The 21,527-nt window shown below is 41.5% G+C and overlaps 1 protein-coding gene across 3 annotated transcripts; it reads left to right on the top strand.

Annotated features, from left to right (window-relative positions):
- The first annotated feature begins 41 nt into the window (after positions 1–41).
- On the top strand, positions 42–21,094 carry c2cd2l (c2cd2 like). Of its 3 annotated transcripts, none has more exons than XM_054755077.1 (15): positions 42–368; positions 602–1,045; positions 9,504–9,599; positions 11,049–11,168; positions 11,711–11,821; positions 12,868–12,981; positions 13,070–13,169; positions 13,267–13,399; positions 13,567–13,631; positions 14,941–15,059; positions 15,989–16,145; positions 16,227–16,325; positions 16,907–17,001; positions 18,275–18,488; positions 19,683–21,094. In XM_054755077.1, exons 2-15 carry the CDS (start codon positions 677–679, stop codon positions 19,931–19,933), a joined length of 2,043 nt encoding a protein of 680 aa, XP_054611052.1. In that variant the 5' UTR covers positions 42–368; positions 602–676; the 3' UTR covers positions 19,934–21,094. The 3 variants fall into 3 exon arrangements, with proteins under 3 accessions (XP_054611052.1, XP_054611051.1, XP_054611053.1); XM_054755076.1 differs by having other exon boundaries at positions 16,868–17,001; XM_054755078.1 differs by lacking the exon at positions 42–368 and having other exon boundaries at positions 1,026–1,045; positions 9,479–9,599; positions 16,868–17,001.
- The last annotated feature ends 433 nt before the right edge of the window (positions 21,095–21,527 follow it).

The following is a 21,527-nucleotide window of genomic DNA, read 5'->3' as shown; positions in this document are numbered from 1 at the left end:
TTTATTTTGAAGATATGTTTTTCTTTTTCGTTTCGCCATTTGCGGTGAGGGCCCTTCAGCGCCCCCTGTTGGTCACCGCCGCTACTCCCGCCTGTTCTCTCATTGCGGAGAGGTTACTGAGTCAGAGAAGAAGATCCGTGGAGGTTTGAAACCGAGGGGAGCCGGTAGTATGAGGACGTTTAGCTGAAAAGCCGCCTTTTAAATTCGTATTGAGTAGAGACGCGTCTACAGGAAGCTCTCTGACTGTACGATGGGACACACTCATGTGTTATTGGCGCCGCTGTTTATCGCCACGAAGGCGGCTTCATGTTACCGCGACCTGCTTTCGATTCCCCGCAGGCTGCAGTCAAGATCGTCCAAGTTAAACGGTAGGTTCAGTTGGATAGTTTATCTATCTGATTTTTTTTTTTTTTACTCCTGCCCTTCCTCTCCTCAAATGCACCTTGCACACGCACGCACACACGTTAATTGTATTTAATCATAACCCCAAACAAGCTAGTTAAGCCCATATTATAGCACCACTACCCCTGTTGTTGATCTGTTTGTATTATAAAAATGCAAAATGCTGCAAGGCTCACTGGATATTTGCTGCCACGCACAGGTTAAAGGGTTAAAGAAGGTCTGCCATCATCTGACAGTCCAAACATTTCCATATGGACATGAGAGGCTTCAAAAGATGGTGATGGAGCTCCAGGAGTTGAGCTGGCTGTGTCTAGTGGGGCTCTTCCTGGCCTCCTTGCTTATCGTGCTGGCCTGGCTCTTCCAGTACTCGCTGAGCCTCCTGCGACTGTGGAGAACCAGGAAGGCGGCCGAGCAGCATCAGCATCAACAGCATCTCATCCTCAAGCATCAACATCCGCATCATGGCTGGGCTGGGAGTGTGTGGGGCTTCCTGCTGAAGCTGTGTATTGCTCGGGATGGAGGAGCTGCATCTGAAATCGGGGTTAAAGGCTTGTTGACCTCACTCTTCTCCTTCAAGTCGTTTAGCGAGCAGTGTCACAGGAGCTGGGTCAAAGCTCTGAATGAGCAAGCCTGCAGGAATGGGGTGAGTGATCATGCTTTTGTGAGCAGGTTGGGAGCACACAGGGGCTGTATTAACATGATGTAAGGAAACCAACACAGCCATTCATTTCACTGTTCCATGTGTGCAGGGAGTGTGTGTGGGTGTGGGTGTTGGAGTGTCTAATGGGTAAGAGGATGGGGGGCAAAGCATTGCATAACAGCTCTGAATCAATGCACCTAAGAGCGTCGAGGCAATAAAAGCCAGCATATCCACAGTATGAACGCCCACACCTTGTAAAAATAGTCTTGTACCCCTGCCTGAAGTCATGAGGTCACATGAGAATGATGGGGCAGAATGTTTGTTGAGCTTTGAATTAGCTTGCATGTACAGTAAGTTGCTTTTAAATAAAAATAAGTGATATAAGGATGTGATAGAAGTGTCCGTAATATTTGTGTGAGGCCCTTTTCTCCCTGCGTAAATACACACCTTTGAGGCTTACTGAACGTTCGTAAAGGTCTTTTTCTCCTTTTGAAACCGTTCTTTTTATCTGGGAATCAAAGTCAGATTTTCCGCCACCCTCCCTGGCAAAGTGTGTGCGTGAGAGTGTACAGGAGTCAAATGCTGGCTTGTGAAGGTCTCCTTTGTTGATGTATGACCTTAAAGGGGACCTATTATGGACAACTGATGTTTTAATTGCTTGCATTCACATATTTGGGTCTCTGGAGTGCCTGCCCAGCCATCATGTGTGAAATTACACAACCAAGTCATTTTTATGTTAGCTGCCTATTTCAGAAAATGTGTCTTTCAACAAGTAGTTTAGATTTTGGTGGATTTTGGTGGATTGTGAATGCGCCATTATTCTTTCTTGCAACACAGACCCTCCGTCATGTCAAAGCAGAGTTGCGGTGTTGTTGGATGTGCAGATTGTCACACATCTCCTACCAGCCACAGAGGACAAGTGGATTCACTTTATTTACGATTGTTGAGTCTCTGGATTTTGGTGGGAGATCAGAGGAGGTTCCTCTACTGCACCAAGGCTGAAGTCTGTAATGCCTTGACTTCAGGACTGTTGAGAAGGGGTTTAAGTGTGCTGTTATTTTTCATCCTGGGGGTGTTTTGACCAAAATGTGTCACTGACACTGACCTATTATTACACTGGCATATTATAATCGGTAGTGTGTAGTACACATTACTTTGGCTTTATTTAAAAGCAAAAGCCGGGGGTTCTCGAGGTCTGCTGCCAAGTGTTTGATGACTGAACTTTCATTTAATCTGCTTCCTCATACTAATATGAGTCAGTAATGGGTTCTTCCTGTGCCCACAAGTTTCATTTGGTAAATTTCATGTAATGCTGCCAACTGTAACTGGCTTACTATTTATGGTTTTACTATGTCAAAAGGACTGCTGTGAAGAAAGGGCTTAAGACACTGGAAAGTGCTGCGGTCACACAATAATAAGCATATTGTTCTATGAAAACCTATGTACGATCGTGTCAATCAAAACTGAGCTTTTTGTTTTGATGCGGTTCTCGTTTTGGATTTGATTAGATTGTGCTAGTATTCCACTACATAATATAAACCTGAATAGTAAGCTAGCAGGAGATCAGAATGAGGTCTTACTCTGTCTGTGATGCATTCGTTACAAGAGATAAGATCATTTTCCATGATTGATATCTGTAGTAGAAGAGACAAGCTGTTCTCTACAGCGTGCCAATGTGATATTTACTGACACTTTCTGAACTGCGACTGCACAGCGAGGCAATCTTTACCCGCTCATTACTAGAAAATGTGTGCTTGTAATGGTGTCTGGCCGCAGAGCAGCGTGTTATTCTAGACGCACCTGATGTATATGTTAATCACTTGGCGGCAAATGATACTGGACCACGATGCTGAGATTACAAAACACAATCATGCCCCATTCATTTGATACGCCGATGCTTCTGGTCCGGGTGACAAGAATGCTTTTGGCCTCTTAACTTGGAAATACCTGCTGCAGAAGTTTGTAAAGACATGACAGGCTCCAAGCAAGTCACACTGCATTCTTTCTCTTTTGTATTTGCTGTGGTGCATGTTGACAGCAACGACCCAAACGTTGATCCCCAACAATTGTGACTGTGTGTCAGCAAAACAAGAGCCCCCTGGAGGCAGCACCATGAGGACACTGCAAGTGGGGATTAGCATGCCAATCCCTTCCAGCTTTAACCTTAGCACTTCCTCAGCACTCAGAGAGGCAGAAGTCTTTTGTCAATGCTTAGACAGTCTCACAGCGCGGATTTACCATTAGGCAAACACACACAATTGCCTGGGGCCCTGACGTTTCTTGGGGCCCCCAAACGTCTCATAAAAACTGTTTATTGATTTGTTTTCTTCGATTAAAAGTACATATTACTGTGTTAGTCTTAATTGACGAGCTTAAAACTACATAAAAATGTGTGATCTGTCAAGATCATTTCCCCCGTCCCCTACTCCTTTTTCATGCATCGGACTATTCCATGTTACTGCAGACTGATTCAGGACGACGGTAGCAAAACAAACATGTTGGCGTGGTTTGGAGCAAAAAATGAAGCGGCGTTCCCCCAGTGGAGCGGAGAAGAGGAGAAGGCGAGAGGATATTTTCACAGTCGCAACAAACGTAGACGCACGATGACGGCACACTGCTGTCAGTGTCAGCCGCAGAGAATGCAGTAGTTCTAGAGACGAAGCTCAGAGTGACGCTTTTCATCACACAGATGTGAGCATTAAAACAGGACACTATATTAAATGTTGCCTAATGGTCTTATCAATTACAGTCAAAGCGTCGAGATGATTCACTTGTTAGGTAATAACAATCCCCCAGGAGGATTTTAAAGACTTTAGTTAGCTCAGGAAATAACATTTTGTCATATTCACACTTGTTAGTAGATGATAAACATTTATATTTAAAATGACAAGAATAAATAATAATTAATAAATAGTAATAAATAAAATAAATACATTTAAATTAGAATAAAGATTTTGTCAGCGCAGTACACGGATGTGGACGGCCACACTGATTGGGTTTGCCTTGGACCCCCAAGTAACTACATCCGGCCCTGGACAGTCAAGCATATACAATAACGGTACAGTATGTAAAGAAAATGAAATTTGTATTATTATTATTACTTGACAATGATGATACTCACTAAGTATCCACTTAGATTGCTCAGACTTCTCACAGCCACTAGGGGACACATTTGCAGAGAATCGATATGGTGGTATTGATATAATCTACCATCAAGTGCACAGTTTGTACCATCCACTGATATCTCCATGTGCTCCAGCACATTATATACTCCATGAACGTTATAGCTGGAAACACACCCAGATAATTGTGTCTTGCCAACAGTTAAGCATGGCGGTAGTAGCGTCATGGTCTGAAGTTTCACGAGTGCTGCCGGCACTGGGGAGCTGCGGTTCAATGAGGGGAAACTGTGGCATTCTGAAGCAGAACATTAGCCCCTCTTTTGGGAAACTGGGCCGCATGGCATTTTTCCAACATTGCATTCAGGGAATTGATTGTACGTTGAAGTCTGACTTCGCCAACAGATATAGTTACGGAGGTCACAAAGGAGAATTGCAGCGTAAGAAACTGAGTGATCAACTGTTTGCAGCTGGGTTGTTCGACGATTTCTAAATGTCAAAACCAATTTGGATGATAATGACTGCTGAAGGGCTGCTGAGAAACACCCACCAACCCCTCCTTCCGAGTCTATTTCTTTGCGAGTGTAATCCAGGGATTCGTTGCAGCTGGTTAATTGTGACCATGCGGACAGGAAGACTTCCTCATGCTGCATCAGCCAGCAAAAACACATGGTCGGCATGGGATTTCCCTGCAAAACCACAAACAATGCAGTTAATTAGTGTTGCTGCTACACCATCCTTTGATGTAGCGGTCGTGTTTGTTTGTAATGAGCAAGAACCCACAGTGTTTATTTCACTTTGAATATGAGCCAGTAAAATCAGCAGCATAGCGACCTGCCCTCACAAATAGCATCTATCTTCGTGGTATCCCGTGATGCAGCTTGTTTCGTGACTCACTTGAAGGGGAAATGTCTGCTGACGTATCGCCGCAGGAGCCGGCGGGTAAAGTCTTGCTTGAGCTGAAGGATTTGATATGGAGCCATTCGGATGGTTCTAGCTGCATTAGTTAAAGGCCGGTTGGCCTTTTTTCCAGACCATAATAGTGTCATCAAACCCTGTTTGCATGTGCAACTGTGACATTGATGCCAGGTCAGTAGGTACCACTGGTGGGAGCGTACGACTAAATATGCTACTGAATGGGAAGAAGGTTCTGGTACATAAGTGATTTGCAACTATCAAGTGACAAGGGAAAAGCCGAAGGCCACAGTTCATGCCTTCCTTCTCCACCTCTGTGCTGCTGGTAGATGATTAATGCATTGTGATTATGCAGAAGTAGTTTCATCTGAAATGGCAGGGAACATTAAGCACTTAGCACTCAATGACTGCAAAACGGAGGAAAAGGACCCTTTAATGCTCATTTATTACAGCGGTGCAGGGGAATCAGTTAGACCAGTCAAAAGTGGGCAAAAATGTTAGAAGCCACAATTAAACACTGCTGCTCTGTTTTGACTAATAATATGCCGTATTCAACCACGAAACAGATGATGTTTGTTAATTCATACATTTTTAAAAACTGTGACTGAAGCCGCAAAAATTTAACTCGCAAAGTGGGAGGGACGACATTGTATATAATATACAGTACGTACAATATTCCATATATACTATACTGTATATATTAGCGCTGTCAAATGATTAAAATTTGTAATCAAATTAATCATGGTTTATCACCATGTCACACTGTCTTACTTTATATTACCTTATCATATTATCATATTACCTTATCATTTTCCAATGTATTTTAAACTAGCAAAGAGTACATTTGGAATACAGGAAGTGAACAAATGTATTGCAAATGATGTGAAACAGATGGGTGGGTCGGATGAAATAAGCTTTGTAGAACAGGGAATTGTACTATGGGATGTGTTTTGTTGTGGCGTGCTTGAGCTCTGCGGTCATCTTGTTTACCTTTGTTCCTCATCGGAAGAAGACAACAAATACAATAAAAGTCATTGTTGATACACTACACTGCCGATGGAGATGTCATACAACTTCATGTCAAAAAATCCGAACTATCCTTTTAAGGACACCATATGCAGCATAATAAACAATACAAAACATGTAATAATAGTGTTAAAATACAACCAGTTTGCTGGTTGCTAGTTTTATAACCTGAACCTCATTCAGAAACTAAAAGAAAAAGGCAGGAACGGCAGTTGAGGGTCAAAATTCTGTGCCACAGGCACAGAATGTATTCCTGGTTGACCCACATGCTTTTCAGAAGTGTCCAGCCCGCAGGACCCAAAGAGGATGATTCTGACAAACCTGAAGTGACACATTAGATGTCCTCAGGCTGTCCCTGAAATAACCTCCATGTACACATTCGCAAAGACAGAGGTCACAAGCACAAACCAGTAGATGTGCTGCAAGCCTCACATGTGATGACAAACTGTGCCGCGAGGGTGCACAACACCATGTTGTTGCACCAGCTGGCTATGTGACAGCCCAATGAACTCTTCAGAGATACAGCCATGTCCCCACCAAACCATGCAGTTAGTTCAGTTCACCACTGTGCGCTTTGGAACAGGAATCCCTGATCTAGTGTTTGTTTGCACTGTGGGATGTGTGAGTGTCATGGTAATAGTTGTGTGTCATTTTAGTGGTGTAACCCAACAATGACTTTAAGAAGAAGAACATAGCAGAGTAAACACAGGACAACATTAGAAGGCACTTAACAGGCTGTGCCTTGTTCTCGACATGTGGTCGTTTGCGACAACACAAAGGCAGGTCAATTTCAGTTTTTTGCTCATATGTGACCTCTATCTGATTTTTTTCATGTCAGTGTGAACAGCACAATTCCTTCCATCCATCCATTTTCTAGTATGCCGCTTCTCCTCACTATCCTGATTTTTACAACTGCGACTCAGGCCTCACTGGTATGTGGATAGTCCGATATGTACGCGATGCCACTGCAGTATGAACGGTCAGATCGCATATATTAGGGCTGGGCGATATATCGATATTATGAATATATCAATATTTACTTTAAGCATGATATCAAAAACAACCATATCGTTCATATCGATATAAACTGGATTTGCGCTGCACCGCCCTTATCCCGGCATGCAGGGGGAGGAACCCGGCGGCTCCGTCGCAGCGATGCCATCTGCGGTGGAAGAATTAGTCAAGGAAAAAGCAACGGCTCAGTAATTTGGAGGTACTTCGAATTCAGAGCATTGAAAAAAAATCTTTTTTAATGCCTCGGTTTGCCTCGTTTGTCATACATTTCAGTTTTTGTCGAACGTTTTGGAACGAATTAATTACAAAAAATGATGTACCACTGTACACCATTGTCCCTCCCATGAAGAAATAGACCGTTGAAAAGGTCCTTGTGATGAGCCATCTTTCTCACAGGCATTGACTAATCGTAGCACCCCCCCCCCCCCGGTGTCTTCATGTGCTAATATCTCATGGGCTCGCTTTCTTTTGTCTTAGTTTGATTAGCAGTGACGTTCAGATTAATTTTCTCACAATGTCATAATGATCCTAATTAGTCTCGCTGCAGACAACGGTGCTCTTTGGTTGTGTGAAACACACACACATACTCACACAGTTTTTTTACAATACACATCTGCAAGCGTGCACACAATCAGAACCCTTTTCTAGATGCTACGCAATATACGATACGTTATGTTGTATTTGCTGTGCTCTTTGGATGCGATGAATGGTTGGCTGACTGAGCAGTTTCAGAGGCTTCAGCCAAGCAAAGTAAACATCCCTGTTTGGAGTGTGTAGTCATGTGACTGCAGTATTGGTCCAGACCTACGTAAGCATGCAGCATTGCAATTGGCTTCTTGCCCCTCTGGCTGCAACACACACTCCCATACACACTACAAAGTTTGTTATATCATCCTCCCACCTCTGCTCCGCCTCCGCTGTTCATTTGGGAAGAAATTGGACTTTCATCTAGAGGAGCATATGTTCTGACAATAGGGGACTTGTTTTCTCACACTTACATCTCATCAGCCACTGAAACAGTCTGGCCCACAAACATGGATTGATAGTAGGCCACGAGTGTGAACTCAAGTTATGGTGAATTGTGTTACAAAAGGAGTAACGTGTGACAAAAGTAGTTCTCTGAGTTTTATTAACTTCTATTTCAATACCAATGCTCTCAAACCTGCCTGAAATGGTTATCATGAATTAACTTGAAATTGTACACAGAACAAATGTGCACATTAGCACTCAATAACGTCAGCAAACCTTACCTTTATGCATTCCCACATAGTATCAGCATTTGCTACCAAATATGAACTGAAAGAAAAATGTAAAAAATACCGTATAGTAATCAATCTGTGCAGAGTTGGACAAACACATACTGGTGCGTTCAACGACCGTTGAAAGTGGAACGGGTCGCCGCTCACAACCAATAACGTAAACATGCAAAAACTTTGGGAATTCTAACTGGATATTATTTTTGAATAAAATAACGGTCCGTATTTACAAAATGTATATGCATTTACTGTATGTAAGATTTGATGTATTTATTTATGTATTTTTTTTAAGTGTGTTTTTTTTTAACATTGCACCTGGCGTAGAGCACTAAACGTGCCGTTGCAATCTCGCCAGCACTTCCATATGACGTGTGTTATCATTCACAGTAGCGATGCCATGTTCACAGTCTGATTGGCTTCTGGCTTCTCTGTTCTTGCGAGACAGCTTTTCTCTAAATGAGAAATATTGTCACGTTTGAATCTCACGACACCCCTACTAGTAATATATAATGTACTCTATGTACATTTTGGAAACACATACTTTTGTATGCTGTTGTGTGACTGAACAACTTAAGCGAGATCACCCCATCTCATATGAACTTGAACGTTCTCCCCCCCTCCTTCCAGCCTCTGGTCAAACATATGCTGTCATTTGCATGCCAGCGTCCTCGGGTACAGTTCATCATTCTGACTGCACAAATGCAACACGCTGCTGGGCGTAAATCACTTGTGTCATGCCCATGTCACGTGCCATAACTGCAGTAACCTCTTGTTTTTTCTTGCATCTACATTTCACTTCCAGGTGGTGTACGTAAATGTACAACTTTGTTTTAATGCTGTCATATTGGCATGAGAAAACACTCCTTTAGTGTAGCAGTTGCATACAGTAGTGCATGATCCGAGCAGTTCTTAGATACCAAACATGCTTAAAATTCATAAATTGCCCTAGTTAGCTAACATCCTGGTGTAACAGAGGAAGTTTCATTAGGCAATCATCCTCAAGGACTCTTGACTAATTGCTCGCCAGCTGCGTGCAAGTCTGACCCACTGCAATCTTTTATGTCGTCTCTTCTCTTCATGTTCATGTCCTCTTACGTAATGTTTAGCGTTCTCTCCCTCCATCTCTTGCAGAGCTCCATCCAAATCACATTTGATAGCAGTCTGCAGTTAACAGACGCTCCTGCGATAGAGAGCGTCACCTGCACTGACCAATCAGCACAAAGAATGGTGGGTAATTTCACCACTACTATTTTTACACTAATAACCTTGGGTTGTAAGTCTATTAAAGCATGATTTAATTATACAGTTAAAAACAGACCGGTCTTGCTAATAACATACCCGTGTCTGCACCAAATTGCAATGGTTTTCTCTTGACCTGTGAGTTCTACAAGTTTCTTATGCAAATTGTAGTTGTATAATCCAGCACCCATGGTTAAAAATACAAATGACTGAAAATACGAGCTCCTTGTGGGTGGTTAATAAACGAGTACAACCAACAATCAACAGGAAATGTCAATATTAATTTAGGTTTGATTCAGTAAATAAAAAATCTAACTGATGACCTTAAATAAATAATTTGGGTTGATAAATATAATATTTCCCCACAGTTAAGCCCTAAATGAGTCATACGGTGGCCACATTTTGAGGTAAAGTGAATTTTTATTTGGTGAAGCTGGAATGACTCAGGATGTTGTGTTGACATTTAAGTCTACTGTGAAATATGTTATGTAATGAAAAATCTTGTATTAGTAAATTATGCTACAAGTTAGATGGATTCCTTAACACTAGAACTACCATGGCCCCTTCTTGGTAGTTCTAGTGTTAAACTTGTCAGGGATATCAATAATTTCCAAAATGTGAAAAAAAGAGTCTTTAACCACTTTCTTGTGTCACCCATTGAAACACATTAAAATTTGACACAGGCTAGGAATGATTCTGGCTTTTTACTATTTGTAAAAAAAAAAATGTAAATCAGTCCAAACAATTTCGTGAAAGCAACAAAACTGATCCATATTTTTTTAATTGAATAAAATACAATTGTTTAATTTTTTTCATTTAAAAAAAATCATATCTTTGCTGTTAATGTCATGTAAGCTCAAAATATAAGGACGTTTAGTGGACATTATCAGAAATAATATAATTTAAAAAAATACAATTTTTATACAATGGAGTAAATAAAGATATACACTATATTTTTTCAGACAAGCACACAATTATTATGTCACTGAAAACCTCTGGCATGTAACCTTGGTAGCCATTTATGTACATAAGTAGTCAAAGGAAGGACTAATTAAAGCTTTTACTTTCACTTCAGTAGACTTATTGATGGTAGCGACATAGCTAGAGTCATGCTTTGCATTTTGAGAAGATTAACAAAACTTTATTGTCCCTTGAGGTTTTTAGATGCAATCACAGTCAACACCGAAATGTACAGTACATTATGTACGTCACCTACGGGCATGCTGTAAGAGAAAGCGTTTGCTCGGAGCTGGTGTACATGTATGTGTGTTGCCTTGCCTCAACAGTATTTGGAAAGTCAACTACTGTCTCTCCTGCAGTTTCTGTAGTTTGGTCCATAGCACGTCTAGAACAAGAAAGACCAGTAAAAAATAAAATAAAATGCCTGCAGGGAAAATTACTATGTGTATGTTTGATGCCACTCTCCTTGCATGACAGGTTTTACATTGTAAATGTCGGGTGGACACAGTGGCATTTCCCGTGACGGTTACACGGCAGTCCCCCGCAGCCGTTGCCATGGACACCTATCAAATTACGATTGCACCTACAGCGGCAAAGGTACGGAGGCACACCACCTGGATTTTCTGTTTACCCGTCCTAAGGTCGAGCCCCTTCGACAAACGAGCATTATTTGCAATGCAAGTGAAATAGCTGCAGTAAATTGCAGACAGGTTCATGTTACACTGCTACTGATGTTGACACAAAACATGGAGCCCTATTATGTAATAAAATATATGGACGCATTCATTCATTTGTTCATTTTATACGCCACATGTGTGCTGGAGCCTATCCCAGCTAAGTTTGGGCGAGGGGTGTGGTACACCCTGGACTGGTCGCCAGCCAATAACAGTACTATTAGGTACACCTGCATTCTCCACAACCACCGGAATAAACATATGGATAAAACCACTACTAACCATTATTGTCTTTGTCAATGCAGAATCTCCTTAGATCGTACAGGTGTACCTAATACATTGTCCAGTTTAGTTTGGTTGCTCAGTGAGTCTTTAAATCCAGAGATTAGTATCATCATTGATCAGGAAATTGACTCTATGCCTAAAATCTTTTCTGACCCTGCATTCCTTGTCTGATTCCAACAGGTGGTCGTATGTCTGGAAGAGGTGGAAGACAAAGGGCTCCTGGTGTCCTGGACTCTTTCAAAACAACCACCATTTAAACTGACTGCGTCGCCATGCAAATTGCACAGACATGTAAGAGGATTCAATATGAACTGTACTCAACTAGTGGGCCCTGCTCTATGTACAGCATTTGTACTTACATGCAGGCTAATAAGGAGAGGTTGTGTGTACAAACAACAGATGCCCTTTTTGCATTTTATTTTGTATTCCTGATAGATGTTCATTTTATAATATTGTATATGTATATAAGATGCACCCGACTATAAGCCGCACATGTCCAGGTCATTATTTGACAGGAGCCAATCATGAGCTATGAGGAAACTTACAATGAGCTTGTCAACCCGTTAGAAATCTCAGGAGGTCATTACTCAGTATAACAGTCTGACTCACGGTGTCATCTTAGATAAAAGGCTAAAATCATCACACAGCAACTTAACATTCAAAAGGTATTATTCAGAAATATACAAGGCAAGTACCAATGTGAGTTTAAAATAAAAAAAACTCACAGTGTATTAATAACATGAGAAGATGCGCACCATATTGTACGCTAACCGGAGAAGGCATGCAAATCGAGGCAAAATTGTGGCTTGCATTTTCAAGGTTAACCAAAAAACACGTTAACCGGGGCGGACACTAACCGAGGTTCCACCGAGGTTCTATGGTATTAAAGGAAGACGCTTTACTCCCCCCTCGCATAACCAGCGCATTCATTGCAAATTGCATATTTACAAACCGAAGGCGAAACTTGTAAATAATTCCACACCATACTGAGCTAGCAAGCGCTTATGCAGCACGTCATCACTTGCATGCTGATATCATTATCTGCAAAAAGAACTGAGACTGATATGAATCTCATTTTTATGCCAATTTTTCCTGATATAATCAGACATCCCTAGATTTTAATATTGTAGTTACCCCCTCTCATGTACTGTAGCAAAATAAATGTGACTTTTCTCTGGAAAAGACAACACAAGACCACATTTTAGCTAAATTTTCTCGACCAGTCAATGACTTGAAGATAACACTGGCCGTTTTTAACTGAAAGAGATACCATATTTTGTTAGTGGTGTGCTACTTGTGGTTAATCAACACCCTCATCTGTTGCTGCTTCCTTTTAGGGCACAAATGAGGAGGCAGACCTGGACGTGATCAAGACCCTGATAGAGGATACTCTATTCAGCTCTCATCCCGTCATGGTCCTCAACCTCAGGGCCTGTGCAACTAGTACTCCTGTGCGTTTCTTGTTGTTATTACATATTTTCATGTGCATGTTTTTACATACAATGTTTCAGTGTAGCACTTATTTCCTGCTCCCTGTAGGCCACTGTGGAGCATCTATCTGTAGGACTAAAGCCTGTACCCCAGAGTGTCTTGGTGCGCCGACTACTGCTTCGGCAGATCAGAGCGACCTTAAGTAAAGGTCAGCCTCATTCCCCCTGTGGCTTCAGATCATTTGTGTCCATCTTTCTGCAGAATCCCCGCGCCTCACTGAACTAAGCTGCGGTGTGTGTTTGCAGGTCAGCGGTGTAGTTCAGTGGAGCTGTGCTGCGTCCTCAGCCTGAACCAACCCTCCACAGAAAGGACAACCTGCTTCTTGCCTGTCCCACACAACCCTAAGACCGCTCTGGAATGGAGAGAAGAAATGACCTTGTGAGAAGGCATATATGATGTTCTTTTAATGTGCCAAGAGTGTTCATACATGGCAATAAGATAAAATGGCATGTGAAAACTTGCATGAGCAAATGTGTGTGTTTTTTCCTGCAAAGTGGGATTTCTTCCAGGATAATTCTAACACAGCTGTGCCCTGTGTGTTGAAGGGAGCTGAGCCCAGAAACCAAAGAGCTGAAAGTGAGACTTCTGGAGCGGAATGGCAAAAGCGAGCGTAAGGCACAGTCTGCTTTTGAGCTTCTGTCCAGAAACATATTCAGCAGCAGTGCTTTGAACCACTGAAGTCTAAACTGCACTAATTGCAATCAAATACCATTTTAGGCTATAGAATTACAGTTACTGTAAATATACAGTTAGGTCCAAAAGTATTTGAACAATGCCAATTTGTATCTTTAATTTCACACACAATTTATCATTTATAAATCAAACATTTTGTGCACCGAGGCCTTTTGAAGGGAAATACACGCAACAAAAGTATAAACACATCAATATGTTTGTGCTCCCATTCTTCATGAGCTGAACTCAAAGATCTAAAACTTACACAAATTTACACAAGAGGCCTATATCTCTCAAATATTGGTCACAAATTTGTCTGAATTTGTGTTAGTGAGTATTCAATAGGGGTGTCACAAGACCTCGCCAGATGAAAACTTGACAAGATTTCTCATGTCTTGTGGGCACTATGCCTGGGACGATAATAAATAAATGAATTGATTACACAATAAATTTAAATTAACTCGTTCATTTTTCTGGCCTTAATACATTGCCATGTGCGTGCATGTCATCTCCAAACAGGCAGGAAGCGCATTCACTCATACAGTCTTTCGGTGCGTAGAGGCGGGGTCAGTAGCATTCACACCAGAGTGCAGAAGAATGTAATGTCGAAGAAATTAAATTAGTAGATTGTAATATTTCATGGTATATTTTTTTTACATTTTTTTTTCACTGCACTTTTCTTAAAAAATTTTAAAATCTCGTCTTGTCTCGTTCTTGTAGACCCAATCTCATGTATTGTCTCGTGACACCCCTAGTATTCATAATTCATTCACCTCACAGGTGTGGCATGCCAAGATGCTGATTAGACAGCATGATTATTACTCAAGTGTGCCTTAGATTGGCCACAATAAAAGGCCACTCCAAAATGTGCGGTTTAACTGGATTGTATTGTATTGTATGCCATCAACAAAATGTGTTTCCGTCATCACTCCATCCACAACACAAACATACTCACCTGCACAAGCATACTCACTGGACATGTCAGCCATTGCGCTTGTTTGGGGTGCCTTTGTTTTATCCCAGTATTTAAAAAATGGGGTTAAATGTACAATTACGTCACTTTGTCAAAATAATTTTGAGTCCCTGAATCTATTCTCAAATGCAGTGTTTTTGTGAAAGCAAAGCTATAAGTTTAAAGTTCAGTCACATGTCTATGGGTTTATGTCACCACTCTTGATGTGGCACATAAAGACTAAATCATTACAATGTTCTTTTGTTCTTTTGTTTGCTGTTCTTTTGTTTGTCAGAATTCCTTCCAGGACACGCCTCCTTGGCCTTGGACCTCCAGTACAAAGTTCCTACCTCTGTCACACTGACAATAAAGCCAAGCCCCTCCTTGGACCCTATCGCCACCATCATAGCAGAAGTGAGTGGTGTTAAGATATTTAATGCATGGCCACTATCACAAAAGGCATTCTGCAAAACGTGCACCACATATCACTGTCAAAAAGACTGCAATGTCACACTGCAATGTCATGCAGCATGGAATGATATAGATATAGAGCCTTATCTCTTCTCGCCTTTTCAACAACCAAATTGTGGTTTTCCATCTGGTTGAGTACTAACTCTCAGCACCTTTTAAAGGTTTCCCTGCAGAGTGTGCCTCCTTGATCTCAGGACACATGTACAGTATCTCACAAAAGTGAGTACAGCAGCCATTTTTTATAGCAATATATCTTTCGAAGGGACAATACTAGAGAAATGAAACTTGGATATACAGTACCTTAGAGTAGTCAGTGTAAAGCTTGTATAGCAGTATACTGTAGATTTACTAGCCACGGAAAAAGACCCAACACACAGCCATTATTGTCTTAATAGCTGGGAACACCAGTGAGTAGCAAGATAACTGTCTTGCCAACAGTCAAGCATGGTCGTGGTTGGAGCCGACTGGCTCATTAGGCAGCATTTGTACAAAATTGGTAAAAACAATGACATTCAAATTATTTTGCAACACATGTAAATCTCCAATTTAAAATCTCCCTTAGGGCACCACTTTGGATAGGGCCGGTTCTGGTCGTGGTGGTATCATGAGAGAAACATGAATTCCAACATGTACTGTTTTAGTCTTTTTGTTTAGTCATTTTCAGTACATCTATACTGCTGTACAAGCTGTGCACTGACCACTCTAATTTATATCCAGGTGTGTATGTAGTATTGTCCCTTGGGAAGATGTACCATAATAAAATGGCAGAAATGTGAGGTTCGTACTCACTTTTGTGAGATACTGTAGTTGCTAAATGAGATGTCTTTAAGATGTGACAGATATGACACGTGCTTTTTTTTTTCACCCTTCAGTTACAATATGTGGAAACTGAGGAACTTTGCTCACCACTGCGTTCCTCGCTCACCCCCACCAAAAAGGTTGATGTGGACCGAACCATCATGCCGGACGGAACCATTGTCACCACCGTGACCACTGTCCAGTCCCGACTCAAACTGGAGCGTAGCCCAGGTAGGTGTCTTTTTTTAGCATTAGAATCCACCAGGTGAACAACACGCAGAAATATAACTGTTAGAATACTGTATGTCACAGGTGAGTCCCCGTTGCGTTCCCCATCCAAAGTGGAGGTGACTGAGAAGAAGCCCACCGTTATGTCTGATGGAAGAGAGACGCCGAGTCCTGATCCCAGCAGTGAGTTGCAATCAAGGCAAACATCCACTAAATCATGGACAAAAGTGTTGGGACACACCTCTCAATGACATAATTCTTTATTCTGTTGTTAGACTACATATCTTAGTTTCCCATGAATCTTCATTTGGACAATGATATGCGTCTTGTGGAAACAGTTTGGGGAAGGTGTATGATTTATAAAGTAATGCTTGGATGAGTATGGTGTATAAAACTTGACACCCCCCGACTCAACTCAACTCAACAAATATTTGTAATGATCTGGAACAGAGATTGTACGCCATAAGGTCCTCTCTGACGTCCAACATTAGTGACCTTTGAAATCTGTTCTTCTGGACGAATGGACAAAAAGCCCCACATACACATTCCAAGATGTTGTATAGGTGGTAATAATCCTTTATGGCTGCTTGTCCCTATACTTTTGTCTGTGTTGTGTAATGAGAAACTGTGGTATCAGCAACCAGCTGCTGTGTACTGTAGCCTACTAGAAGACTACTTTAAAATGGTGCAGTATGCCGACTTACATATGTGCTTTTGTTGCTTAGAGGGCATCCACATGTCTAATGGCTTGGATCCTGTTGCAGAAACAGCCATTCGACAGCTGACTGAGTCCAACTCCAAAATGGCTCGAAAGACCCCAACGAAAAGAAGCACGCTGATCATCTCGGGCGTGTCAAAGGTCAGGCAATTGAGAGTTGTCTGTGTAGACACAATGTTGCTTGTTCTGGATCTGTTCATGTTTGGAATAAAGCTTTTGCATTTAGTGTTCAGCTTATCCATGCAACATCAGGTAGGAGTGCAACTACCTACAGTACTTTCTGAGGGGTATGCAGACACATAACAGGTGCCCCCCCCCACCACGGGTAGGTGAAGGAGCGCAGGGGCGCCTAATCAATGACGTGTCTTATGTTATTGATCATAACATTTACACATAACACAAACAGCTGTTAAGTACAGAAAATGGCGCCTCGAAATACCCACTTTTTGCGCCAGTAGCCACACTGCACTAAATCAAAATTGACTTTTAAGGAATGAGACATGCAAAGACATGAGCCACGTAAAATGAGTGATACCTAAATTTAGCCCGCAATCTCGGCACGCTGCGCACCCAGCACCCCCCTTCCCTCCATCCCACCAACTATTCTGCTGACAATACAGCAGTCTTCTGACCTGATTTCCTGCAGAAAGTCTGGTTTCCAGTTTAAGAGGGAACCTGACACATTTTAAAACAGTTCCAATATGATATATGTAATTTATTGTCAAACCTGATTGTTTTCATTGCCCAAAAGGCACAAATAAGAGTAAAATGAGTACAGTAAAGCATGATCAGAAGGCCTGTATGTCTGTACATATGGAAGGGTAGGCCGTCTGTGTGTCTGTTAAAACAGCGCCACACGTAGTTGTGCCATGTGTATTACAGTACATCGTTTTCACTCAGTGATCCCTTCCCGTCTGGATGCACATATTTACTAATTCGGCACAGTGTGGATGCAAATTTTTTTCAATCCGCCTAAAAAAAATACAAATCTCAGGAGCGTTCTTGTGTGGACAGGGCCTGAGGGTTGGTGCATGATCCAAAGTATTTATCTTCTAAAAGTAGATGCATGCCCAGACATGAACGGTATCACTCTTTTATGGTGCAAAATGATAGTCGTTAAGACACAATGGCGTTGGGCCTCTGCCAGCCAACGACAGTCGTTGGGGTGGAATCGACTTGTTAGCATTTCATTCAGATGTAACGATGGTCATAGACGTGCCTGAAATCAAGGTGGCTGTGTTATGTTTATATGCTACAGGCCAAATGATTGTATCTTGTAAAAAGGGATAAAAGGACAGCATATGGGTGGGAGGTGGTGTCATACACCCTCACATTGGAGCATACAACATTTGACACTTGTGACTCGAATTGTCAGATGTGCTGTTGTGAAATGAATCCACATTTATCCTCTCAGGTTCCACTCTCCAAAGACGATTGCACGTTGTCAAGCGGCTATGCCGCCGCAATGGACGCCGCCATGCAAAGCAACCATTTCGGGGCAGGGCGCCACCAGGAGCCGGATGAGACCACACCCTCGGATGTGTCGGAGCGTCCATCCGTGGACGATGTCGAATCGGACACTGGCTCCACTGGTGCTTTGGAAACACGCAGCCTCAAGGACCATAAAGGTGACACAATCCTCACCATGCCATAATGTTCTGTCGCGGTTAGACCATCACTCCCTTATTCTATCACGGTTTTTCCAAAATTAATGAATAAATGATCGCGGTAAAAAATACATATTTAAGCAAATTATATGTATGCACGGACTAAATTAAGCATTTCAAGCATAACAATGGCTAAATGAACGAAAATACAAATATATTGTATTGTAATACAGTGTCTGTGACTTGTGTGCACTTTAAGAAGCGGGGCCTGGGGAGTGACGTGTGCGACATCAGCTGGCTAGAGGTGACTGTTAGCTGAGTGCTAGCAGCAGGTTAGCACTGTAGAGCAGGGTTGTCAAACTCGTGCCATGGAGGGCCGAGACACTGCAGGTTTTCTTTCCAGCCAGTCACTAAAGCAGGTGATTTTAATGATCAACACCTTCAGTTTGAGGGAAGGAGCTCATCAATTAAATCACCTGAAGAAACTGGTTGGAGAAACTGGAAAACCCGCAGCATCTCGGCCCTCCAGGGCACGAGTTTGACACGTGCTGTAGAGAGTGGCTGACAGCAGCTCTTGTGGGAATGTTCATGGCACGTATTCTTTGCTTGTTAATAAAGCGATTGAGGTGCATCCTTAACCATAAACAGCGGCAGTAGAGTAGAATTCTACACTGGTCTCTAGGTGTCAGTAACGTTACATTGATGAGACAGTAGCCACCAAGAAGTACACTGTTCATGCTAAAGTGTCAGTCTATTTTATCTTATTTATGTCTAAGATGGCTTATTTTCTATTCTTGTGTCTACTATATTGGGTGATACACGTGTAAAGGTGGTTTAGGTGGCTATAGTGGTATTATGTCATGTTTACAGGGCTGTAATAATGGTAAAAACCGTATTTAGACGGTCATAAAAAGGTTTTCAATGCTCCAACTACAAAAATATTTCATTTGTTAATATTGAATGTTACTCTGCGGAAATTCACTTACCACGGGCGGGTCTGGATCCAATTCACTGTGATAAACGAGGGACGACTGTACTACTGAAATATTATTACATTTGACAGGTGTAACAATTAATCAATTTAGACGCAGATTTTTGGTGTAAGCAAGCCATCAGTTGAACTTAGTACACTCACTTTTAAGGTCCTTTGCTGCCCCCAGGAGGCCAGCACTGGAACTATCAATGCAATAGTTGAATTCTTTCTCCATCCCACAGTGGGATTTCTGCAGAGCGGATCCAAGCTGCTGTTCCGCAGAAGACACAGGGAGAAGGAGCCCTGTCTCAGTCAATCTCACGAAGACATCTCCAAAATGGGCAATAACTTTGCAGTGGCTGCAGACAGCAGTCGAAAGAAGTCCGGCAGCTTCTCACGACGACTCATCAAGCGCTTCTCCTTTCGCTCGTCGGGGAAATGGAAAGGCAAATCTACTAGCACCAATGGAGGGGCAAGCTCAGCCAATAACTGATTATCACTGTTGATATTTTACTGCCTCAGCACATTTAGTCCAGGACACAGGTTGGACACCTCAGGTGGATCATTGTCACCTGTCCCTTTGGATGGAGGACACCATTGGAAATACTTCAGGACTGGAATAATGCTTTATCAAATCACTGAAGCTGAAATGAGATGAAGACTGTTGGAGCATAATCTGTTGCTGGACAGAGACACGGCAACTGTTGCAATGAAATTCTGTGCTTGTTTTTAATTGACAGACAATGGAATTCTGTGAAATCATTTAATAATCCCACTACAATGGTATTGGTGCACTTTTACATTCTACACAACATGTAGGATGCATGTATGAAAGTAATTACGATTATGTGTTTCTCATAAAAAAAAGTGCTATTTATTTTAACCATACCAATGGTTTGTCTTAGTTGCGTTACACTGTAAAATAGAGACATTGCTGTGATTTTACATACAAAAAAGTTAAATTAACGACAAAATACATGTTAATCGAGTCATATTTTCCTCTTGTGATGGCTTGTAGGTTTCTTTAAGATGTTATTTAATGATGTAGTTTTTAAAATACCTAGGTAATTGCTATATAGCCTATTGTATTTTTTGGAAAAAAGTCCATGTTCATAAATGCATATACAGAGCATATATATATATATATATATATATATATATATATATATATATATATATATATATATATGCAGTATATACATGTATATACAGAAGACTTTTTGAGCCCTTCCATGAAAGCACAACTGAGTCTTGAGATGATGCTTACATAGACATTTCTGTATTGAAATAAGGTAGTATCATCATGTTGCAACTTTCAGAGATGCCCCTGTGATGTTTGATAAAAATGTATGACTTGTTATGATGAGGTTGTACTCAGGGTTGTCTTCTGAAGGCAAACAGACACAGTATGTTGATACATTTTAATCACTTGGCAAGGTGATTTCCGTTTTATTTTGCAAAAACATTCAAATTAAATAGCGATTGACTGCAGCCATGGTGATATTGATTAATATGAAATGTGCTTTAGGCAATTCAAACTGCTAACTAAGTGGACAAAGCCAAGTTGTGTGGCAGGAATGTGAACCTGGAAGTGGTGGGCAGGGTGATTTCTGTTGTGATTTTGATATGTTTAATTTATTGAAAATAAATTATTTTAAAACCACTCTTCATTCAGATTTATGTCTTAAATTGAAACACTGTTCAAAGGACTGCATGCATGATTCCCACATTACCCATTTACTAAAATTAGCATGACTCCTAACAGCTGATAATAGCTCCTAATAGCTTGATCTCGATGTTGTAAACATCATGATGGGTCGTTCACGAAGGAGCCAGCTATTCTTGAGGGAATCGAGAAAGTCAGTTCTTTAAAAGAATCTAACTTCTCATCACTATTAGCCTATTTTATTAGATGTCAAAATAAAACAATACCGCATACTGTAGTGTAGTTGCTCAGAGGGCGCCAAAAAATTTGAAACAAGAGGGAATACACACAATTGGCCACACAGGCCACTAAACAGGAAACACAACACAGCCAATCACTTTACTCGTGTCTGTGATTGGTCAACCTCCAAAAACATTACACC

This window comes from Dunckerocampus dactyliophorus, chromosome 16, assembly GCF_027744805.1.
Source record: "Dunckerocampus dactyliophorus isolate RoL2022-P2 chromosome 16, RoL_Ddac_1.1, whole genome shotgun sequence".
Classification (NCBI taxonomy): domain Eukaryota; kingdom Metazoa; phylum Chordata; class Actinopteri; order Syngnathiformes; family Syngnathidae; genus Dunckerocampus; species Dunckerocampus dactyliophorus.
This window is presented reverse-complemented; position numbering and strand designations above follow the sequence as displayed.